This window comes from Bicyclus anynana, chromosome 24 (genome assembly GCF_947172395.1).
Source record: "Bicyclus anynana chromosome 24, ilBicAnyn1.1, whole genome shotgun sequence".
Classification (NCBI taxonomy): Eukaryota; Metazoa; Arthropoda; class Insecta; order Lepidoptera; family Nymphalidae; genus Bicyclus; species Bicyclus anynana.
The window spans coordinates 3,976,746-3,986,902 of NC_069106.1; the positions used below are offsets into that span (position 1 = coordinate 3,976,746).

At 39.3% G+C, this 10,157-nt stretch overlaps 1 protein-coding gene across 1 annotated transcript; it reads left to right on the top strand.

The window, feature by feature from the left end:
- Positions 1-295: 295 nt before the first annotated feature.
- Positions 296-8,608, top strand: LOC112045411 (uncharacterized). Its single transcript, XM_052888997.1, has 5 exons — positions 296-411; positions 5,125-5,277; positions 6,595-6,804; positions 7,371-7,484; positions 8,359-8,608. Exons 1-5 carry the CDS (start codon positions 382-384, stop codon positions 8,488-8,490), a joined length of 639 nt encoding a protein of 212 aa, XP_052744957.1. The 5' UTR covers positions 296-381; the 3' UTR covers positions 8,491-8,608.
- The last annotated feature ends 1,549 nt before the right edge of the window (positions 8,609-10,157 follow it).

Sequence of the window (10,157 nt, forward strand, 5' to 3'; positions counted from 1 at the left end):
TTTTTAATAAAATAATCGTACAGCTACTTTAGCAGCACCTACATTTTAATTTTAATTTTAAAAATGGAACCAAAAATCGCGCAATTTCAAGTAAAACTCATTGCCGCCCCATTAATATCGTAACATACATGAATTTAACTCCACATTAATATCACAGTAACAGCGAACGCGTTAAAACTAAAACAGTCACGTTCCGTTGAACGCGCGGCGCGATGCCAGCCATCCGTGCCACGTTCCGTTCCTCCCACTCCCACCTAATTAGCTTCCGCAAGCTGTAAATCTAACTTATAGTGCGCCGTCAACGCAGCCGCTTTGATCACGCGGCAAGTGAAACGGAACGTCGGAGTGCACGGAATAAGCGGTTTCTGAACGCAGCGTTTAATGTCAAATGTGGCGGGAATCCTTGCACAGGTTATTATTATAAAAATTAATGGACTACTTAGGGACGGTAGTGTGACTTAGCTACAAAAAGTGTTGCTTGAAACCTTAAATCGTAGTCAAGATCAAAAGGTAAGGTCAAAAGTGGTAGGTAGCCTACCACGCTGGCCCAATGCGGATTGGCAGGCTTCACACACGCAGAGATTTAAGAATTCTCTGGTAAGCAGGTTTCCTCACGATGTTTTTTCTTCACCGTTTGAGACAAGTGATATTTAATTTCTTAAAATGCACACAACCGAACCCAAACCCTCCGAAATCGGAGGCCGAGGTCATATCCACTGGGCAATCACAGCTCAGTCGTAATTACTCATTCGTAAATCGTACCTACCTGAGAAATTCCATTCAATCACGTACTCACCTGTACCGCTCAGAAAAATGACTGCTCAGAGTTATCTATACTAATATTATAAAGCTGACGAGTTTGTTTGTTTGTTTGATTGAACGCAATAATCTCAGGAACTACTGGTCCGATTTGAAAAATTCTTTCAGTGTAGTTTCAGTTCAAAAATAGCTGGTGTGCGCACTTTATTATCTGTGCAAAAATGACAATTGCATCCTCATAAGGAAAACAGACAAAGATGCAAATTCATTTTCAAAAAGTGTGTTCAAAGTGTGTTTCCTTGCAAATGTGTCAAAAAGACGTCGTATGACATATGTGCTCTTTGACAATTACAGCCTCTGCTTCCTTACTATACCTATCGCCTTTGGCTCGAGCTGCAATATCGCCTCGGCTGTAATTTTCAACTTACCGCATTTATATTATAATCGATATGTAGGTTATTGCGAACGAGCGTTAGTAATTAGTCGCCATACATAGGTGGGCGTCAATAATCGTTCTATCATATCAATCAGCCGGGCAGAAACAATCAATTAGAAAACGATCCCCATTCAATTATTCCCGTATCGCCAGTAATTGCCTCAGCCGTGACGCCCGCCAGGCCAGCCGAGGGGCGGCGGGCGGGCTCGGATTACGCATCTAACGAGCGATCGATTGCTATGGGAATGCGATTGTGATGTGTATCGGTTTATAATGCTTGATTGATTGCTGTAGATTGCTTTTTTTTACGTTTTTCGTGTAACGTTTCGGTTTTTGTAGTTTGTGGTTTTATTTAACTTTTCGTGATACGGTTTGAATGTAAATTGGTACAAGTACAAGCGCATGGGACCCTTATAGATCTTCTTTAACGTATTTATTTATTACCTTTGATACTTTGTGTCGGGCAGTGGAATGTATAGCATGGGCATCTATATTGTAGGAAATAGTAGTCTGTGACGGATATGACGTCGTCGTCGTCTCGTGTTGGCTCGCGCCGACGCTAGGTGGAGCGACTTGTTTCCATAAAGAGTAGGGATTTAGAGAGAGGTAGCGATAGGTTGGCGGGAATGACTTGCGATATAAAGTGCTCGTCGTACGGTCGGCTTCAGTGTGCTCGTGGCGTTCGAGCCGTCCACATTTCTTGTTGTGTTATTCTTTATGGGTTACTTGGGATATAAATACTCATATTATATAGAAGTAAAGTTTGTGGTGTTATATGGGGTAATCTTTGGGTCTAATAAACCGATTTTAAAATTCTTTTACCACAAGAATGCCACGTTATTTGTGAGTGTCATTGGGTCATATTTTAGCTCAGTATTCCCACGGGAACGAAATATACGTGGGAAACCGTAGAGATCTTACGCGGGGCGGGGATTCTTTATGAAATGTAAAAAAAAATTACATGATGGATAACAAAACCATAATCTTATGTATAAAACTACAATATATCCTTGTTATTTGTGTATAGATACACAATAATTTCCGAACGCATTACCGTTAATGACACGTAATGGATCCGTCCGCGTCATCACCTGAGCCGCGTGATGGATGACTCGACCGGACCCCAAAACACTGACTCTGGATCAATAATGACTTACAATACAAAGTCGTGATGACTTATAAGGTATTAACGAATACCATACTATAAAAACGTATTTATTAAAATATATAACACTAGCGGACGCCCGCGACCTCGTCCGCGTGGAAATCAATGTAAACTTTCAAGCCCTATTTCACCACTTTAGAGTTTGAATTTAAAAGGTTTTGAATCCCATTATACTTCGTATTTTTTTCTTGGTTTATGAATAATTTTTTAAAACTGTAACTCTAAAAATAAAGGACTTTCCATACAAACTTTCAACCCCCTTATTTTCGCAATAAAAAGTATCCTATAACCTTCTTCGTATTATGGACTTAAACCGTGCCAAGTTTCATTTGAAATCATTCAGTAATTTCAGCGTGATGCCCGAAAAACAAAAAAAACACGGACAGACAGACAAGAAATCGAAAAAAAAATATTTTTAGCTTCAGTATCGACTATATAATGCCCCCCCAAAAAAATTTTTAAAATATCTTCAATGTACAAAATGTATAAAATTCGTATTGTCAGTATAAATTCTAGATGGCTCCAGTAGTATTCTATGCCACGGTAGCGTTTATTGCTTGTTACAAATGGTATAAATAAAATCTCAAATTGCGAATCAATGTATTCGATATCATAGAATTCGACCAGTTTTATTATAAGTATAGATATAGATAAAAATAGATAATAATATTAAAACCAAGGTCACAGCCTAAATACATCCTTACCTTACCCTTACCTTATCAGCCGATAGACGTCCACTGCTGGACATAGGCCTTTTGCATGGACCTCCAAGCACAACGGTCTCGACTCTCGAGCTGTCAGCATCCAGCGGCTCCCTGCAACGCGCTTGATATCCTCGGTCCACCTAGTGGGGGGTCGACCAACACTGCGCTTTCCGGTGCGGGGTCGTCACTCCAGCACATTGGGACCCCAACGTCTATACATACATACATATTTCTAAATCATAATTTTAATGTGCAATATTTTAAGGACGTTGTAGATGTTTATTTATTTTCTTCAATATTTTTTTAATATGTACTTGTATATTGTTTTTTTTTTTTTATATAACCATTAGTTATGAGACCTAGCTTCGTAGCAACCCTTCGAAATATGGCTAAACATAAACAGTTAAATTATTCAGTAAAATCGTGCCTACGTGTGGAATGTCAGTTTTAACGGTACACTTTTTTTTATAAATTTGATAGCACTGTACAGTTAAAAAGCGCAAATAAAACTGAACGTCTGTAGCACAGGTAACAAATTTTCAACTTTCAAGTAAAGGCAGGTCAGGATTGCCACTCTTAAGGCCGTAGCTCATTAGATCCACCTGGGACCCGACCCGCACCGCCTCGCCTAGAGTGGTTAGTATTCTTCGTATTTATTTGAATGGGCATGCGCTCATTACCTCGACTCCGTACCATCGCCTCGCTCGCGAGTGGACCACTCGATAATAGCTGTGGACATGCTTGCCTCGCGTGAACCGCGAGTTGACAACGCGGCGTCCACCCGTGGTCTACCTGTCAACTCTCGGAAATTCGTTGACCACGCGAGGTTTACTGGTGGACAACGCGGCGTCCACCCGTGGTCGACCTGTCGACGACAAGTGGACGCCTACCGACGATTCGGTGCGGCTCGGATTTCGGGGTGGGTCTAATGAGCTACCACCTTTAATCCATAAGTAATCGAGTAGTAAACAAACCTTCTTTTCATGAAAATAATAGAGAAAAAAAACATGTCATTTCCAAATTTGGATTTGAAACTTCAAAAGCTTGTCTTATTGACAAGTAGATTATTGCTAATATTTATTATTAATTTTATAAATTATTTTAAAACAATGTTAACAATACAAGCGCATTAGTGCTAGGGTACGATGGTATGCGACGATGAACGAGACCGTTGCAGCTGCAGCTGGGTTGGCTCTCATTATATTAGCTTTCCTGGTGATTCGATGGAGGTTGAACAGATCTAAGGTAACATGAGTCTCAGAATATAGATAACACCAGAAGCCGCGTGCAGCCGTCGTTATAAAACACGCATTGTGCCCAAAAAATATACCTGTATAGCACACAACATGGCATACACAGAGTGACTAATCCAAAGATTTTATACTGTTACAATTTTGTTAAAAACTGCTCACGAAAGTTGTTCCCAATGGTATGCGGGGAGCAATTATTTGACAAGTTTTCATTTTCTTCAGTTCCGTGAGCCGTGCGAATGACAGTGGTCTAAATTAAAAAAAAATCAAAATTCATTTATTTCAATTAGGCTCAGTTTACGAGCACTTTTTAAAGGTTAGGATTACGTCATAATTTAATTAAATCTAATGGTGGTAATAATGGTCGAAAACTATAATTATAATAATAATATAATTTTCTGTCATTTTTTGAGGGGGACGGAAATTCACATATAAAAAATATATAACACCAATAAATTTTCAATTAATATATCCTGTGTCCTTTTATTACACACAACTTTAATTTTTAATTATAATTTTTAAGAAATTAAATATCACTTATCTCATACGGTGAAGGAAAAACACCGTGAGGATACCTTTTTTTTAATTCTCTACTTTAATTAGTGAAGTCTGCCAATCCGCATAGGGTCAGCGTGGTGGACTATTAGCCTAACCCCTCTCATCATCAGAGGAGACTCGCGCTCAACAATGAGCCGAATATACGTTACGTTATCAACCCATTTCGGCTCACTGCTAAGCTCGAGTCTCGAGCTTCTTTCATGAAACGGACTCTACATACTTCTTTTCTAAAAAAAAAAAACTATATTGCAGCAACCACCTCAGAACACTTCACCCGCGTGCACCCCTGTTCACTTGGTGCACCGACTCTGTCCACACAACAACGTGGTGCAAGGCTTCGAGGTGGAGAAGAAGGACAGCCTTGACGAACACCTCGACGCGCTCACCAGGAAACTCGCTGAGAAGGTTAATGGAGATCCATTTTTGAAGTGATAACTTCTAATGGAGGGTTGCATTACAGCTAGGGTTGCCAGGCCATAAAATGCAAAGGCCGGACTTCGCACTATATCAGGCCGGACATTTTGCCCTAAAAGCCGGACATGTTTTTTTTTATCGCCAAACTTATTTTACAGTTGGGCTGTTGAAAAAAGTATTTATACGTGATGTAAAGTGAGGATGAGATCGAAGATGGAGTGTGCCAGATATATGCATATTCGATATTTATTTAAAAAAAAAAAAAAAAAATAGGTTATTGGGGTTATTTTTCTTACAAGGAAAATCTTAATAGCAGCCTGGAGTTGGGAAGTTGGCGGTGTTAGTACACCCCCGTGCCTCGGAGAGCACGTAAAGCCGTCGGCCCTGCGCCTGATCTCTCACCGGTCGTGTCGGTCTGCCGTCCCATCGGATTTCGAGAGTGAGGGAAGAGAGAGTGCACCTGTGCTTGCGCATACACTTGTGCACTATAATATCTCCTGCGTACATGGTTAATCTCACCATGAGATTAGCCGCCGTGACCGAAAAGTCGGTCGGGAGCATATTATGATTATTTATTAAAAGATAGACATAATATTTATAATAAAAAAACTCGTTTAGGAATTTAAACGTTTATTAAGTTAGCGAGAATCGCCACTCTGACAAAAACCGCAAAAAGCAAAACATGTCCGCCTAAAGTCGGACACCTGGCAAGCCTAATTACAACTGAAGTTGGCACATTTGCCAATTGCACTTGACTTAATATTTCAGCCAAGTTTAGCACAGATAAACTTAAAGAATTATAGTGTGTATTAAAAATCTAAACTAACTAGTGGAAATGTTTTTTTTAAATTCTTTACAGTTAGCCCTTGACTACAATCTCACCTGATAGTAAAAATCGGGCTAACTTGTTAGGAGGAGGATGAAATCCACACCCCTTTCGATTAGTACACGACGTCGTACCGGAACGCTAAATCGCTTGGCTCTTCGTCTTTGTCGGTAGGGTGGTAACTAGCCACGGCCAAAGCCTAACACCAGCCAGACCTGGACCAATTAAGAAAACCTCAATCGGTCCAGCCGGGGATCGAACCCAGGACCTCCGTTGAAGTCCACTGCGCATACCACTGCGCCACGAAGGCCGTCTAAATTAATATTGAGTTAGAGTTTGAGTTTTATATCGGTCGAAGTCATTGGCATCTATTAATAAATTATATTTTTACGATTCGCCTCTGAAATATAAAAAAAAACCCGTTCTTTTTTTTGTATTTCAGAGGCAAAGAATTGCAAGGATCCTTTCTGTTTATTTCATAGGAGGGCCGTCTCCATATGTCTAAATACAAGATACGCGAGACCCAAGACGAGATCCAGAACCTGCAGGCCATAGACCACGACGTGAGGTCCAAGTACAGAGAGATCATGGACTCTTTGAGGTCAGACTTGTGTTCCAATGAGAGGGAATGTAAGAAACTGCAAGAACAAATTGAGTGGGTCTCTCGGCGTAGAGCAGAAATTAGAGATGAGGTAACATCTTGCCCTTCTTTGTCATTCTTCATTATTTGCTGATTGTAGATCTAGACGCCCAAAAACGTCCTTTACGATCCTGACGATGACATAACGAACGACAATGCTAGGTGGCGCGACTTGTTTCGTAAAGAGTAGGGATTTAGAGAAGGGTAGCGATCAGTTGGCGGGAACGAATTGCGATATAAGGCGCTCGATGTCCGGTCGGCTTCAGTGTGATCGTTGCGTTCGAGCCGTCCAAATTACTTGTAGTGTTATTCTTTATGGGTTACTTGGGATAGACGGGGAGAGTGACTTAAGTGGAAAAGGGGAGTGTTGGTTAGCTATCAAAGACGTCTTTAACCCTACACACAACGTTCACAAGTGCGTGACTCCACTCAAGGTCATTCTCTGCCATTCTAGGGTATTTTGGTTACAGATTGATTTGTTAATAAAGTTGTCCTGACAAATGTTTTGAATCATAACCTTTGTTTGACATTGGTTTTCTTATTTTTTTATCCACTTCTGAGTCTGCTAAAAATTGGTTGTTGATGATGATGATGGATAATGATGACTTGAATTTCTAGGTGCACCAAGGACAAAAGCTGTACGGCGCAGCTGCAATGGAACTGGCCACCAATCTAGCCGAGCTACAACGCGGCCGGACCATAGACACCAGGATCACAGACAAACCACAACCGGTATGATGGACCTAATACTGTATCACACTAATATTATAAAGGCGAAAGTTTGTGTGTAAGTATGTTCGTTCCTCTTTTACGTTGCGGCTACTGACGCGATTTGTCTGAAATTTGGAATGGAAATATATTTTACTCTGGATTAACACGTAGGTTACGTTTCATCCCGGAAAAATCCATGGTTCCCGCGGGATTTGTGAAAAACTGAATTCCACGCGGACGAAGTCGCGGGCTTTCGCTAGTTTAGTTATAAAACTGCCCCGTTGGTCTATTGTCGTACCCACTCGTAACACAGTCTTAACCGACTGATTGGAGGGGATTGGAGGATCTGAAAAACACTTTACTTTGGGGCGACGCACCTTCATAGCGCATCTTCCGCGTACAGCTACGTACCTTAGTATTTGTGGAAACGGTCACAAAATGTTTTCGTAGCGTAGATTTCACAAATTACACCTTGCAGCATAGCTGCATAGCAGATCTCTGATGAAAAAGCATCCTTGGACTTGTGTATTCATTTATCGTTTGTATTTTTAACATTGACCTCTTATAATAAAAGGACTCAGAATCATGTAGAAATTTTGCTTTGACAGTTTTGATAATCATTGGTAAAGAAAATTATACCTATAGTTCTTTAAATATAGTCCAATATTCAATAATATGCCAAATTCAGAGCAAATCCAACCTTAAGAATTGAGTTTAATGTTGAATTTGCAAATGCGACTGCTTGAATTGAGTGCCAAGAAGTTGTGTTTGGCACTCATTGAGTGAGGACGTTTTTTGGTCGCTGATTGTGCATCCACTTTTTAATAGGAGATCGATGATTTTTTGTGTTTTTTCTGCTGTCATTGTTGCCATTTTACCTAATAAATATATTCAGGTGTCTTCGTGTAGCATCAGAGCAAGGAGAGAGCCAAACCTGCCCAGAGCATCGCCAGTCAACTCCTCTATTATCAAATCGTCAAGTCTGTCCAACGAGTCCATACATATTTACGGACCTTTGAAATATTGAACTATTGTGACTCCGTTCTGTTGACCATAGACAATATGAAAAAAAATTCATGTGTATTTTATAGAGAATTTATTTGATTAATTTATTGTTTATTTAATATAATTATATTACGTAATAATCATTTTTGATTTTATATTTACTCTGAAATTCTAATAAGTATTTTTTTAATACAAAAAAATCATTTGCTTAGATAGATAGAGTACTTTATTTATGTATAACCTGCCTATCTATTTAATTATTGCAAAATAAGCTAAGACAAATTTTGTAGTTCTAAATTAATAATTTTATTTTATTATGAAAAATTTTTGGTATAGATGTGTATTTCATAACCATAAATGAACATTGAACTGGCACAACTGACGTCAAAACTCAGGTTAGAGTTCAGTACTTTTGAGTAAGTAAGTAGGTACTTTAAACTTATCTCATATTTGATTAAATATAAGCTACCTATATTAAACGTTAATTGCCAGATCACAAACCAAAGAGTAAATTATTACAAACGTATTTAAATTCGAACCCTAGGTAACGATTTTTGTAGCACTCAATCAATAAGATAAACTAAAATCTATTATAAACTAAAATCTAACCAAAGATTTCTAAACGAAATCATACGACAATATCTCAAACGAAATCATAATCAAGTTAGCACATCACATTAATAAACGCAACGCGTCCAAAATGCGATACAAACCGCGGTGGCGTCCCCCTGCTGTATCTGCCGTTAATTCAGAGGGTTAAAATCCCCGAAAAAGTGAGCACTTGCCTTGTTTACAAGGTTTTAGATTTTAATTTAGATTGGGGTCGCCATTTTGGCGCGCGAAATGGCGTAAACGTCATCGTGTATGGCGGGAAATATTGGGTCCTTTTTCATATGCGTTTAGATCGCCGTTGTTTATGGTACGGTGGGGCCATTAAAATCGCATTCGTATGTGATCGCCTAATACAATATCATCAAGTCCACACCGGGGGTGCTTTGTGAATAATTTCTCGGCAATCTGCTCCAGTTTGAGAGAGATTTTATTAGTATCGTGTAGGTACGGAGATAATGTTGACTTGAATATTAATTATTATAATAAGTGAGCTCTACTGCATGGAAGATTTTACAGAGCTCTTACGAGACCCGATGTAGGTATATAGACAAATATCATTTATATCCTGGTTGTAATGACTTCTTGGGGGGTATCAAAAGGTTTGTCCACATTCGGCTCACTGTTGAGCACGAGTCTCCTCTCATAATGATAGGGGTTAGGCAAATAGTCCACCGCGTTGGCCCAATTGGCAGACATTTTTCATTCATTCATTCACACCAGAAAATTCTCAGGTATGCAGGGTACAGGTCAGAATAAAAGGCAGAGGTCATATCACATATAAATTGTATTTATACGTACCTATTGATGCATTGGTTATTATCTATTCTATACTTATAATAAATCTGTAGAGAGGTCAGTTCTGTACATGAAATATATTTCCAAAATAACTATCACGGGTTGATTAGTGATTGATACTGATGCCAAAAATGCAATCGGTAAAATTATTGTCTGTCTGTCTGTCTGTATGTTCGTTATAGAAACAAAAACTACTTGACTGATTTTAACGAAACTTGGTACAATTATTCTTCATACTCCTGGGCGGGTTAAAGTATACTTTTCATCACGCTACGATCAATA

Bases quoted from the DNA above. Each gene is read 5' to 3' on its own strand.
- LOC112045411 (XM_052888997.1), top strand. From the start codon at position 382: ATGTCAAATGTGGCGGGAATCCTTGCACAG. The intron at 5,278-6,594 runs GTTAATGGAGAT...TTTATTTCATAG, and splicing joins CCAGGAAACTCGCTGAGAAG to GAGGGCCGTCTCCATATGTC. The intron at 6,805-7,370 runs GTAACATCTTGC...TTGAATTTCTAG, and splicing joins GAGCAGAAATTAGAGATGAG to GTGCACCAAGGACAAAAGCT.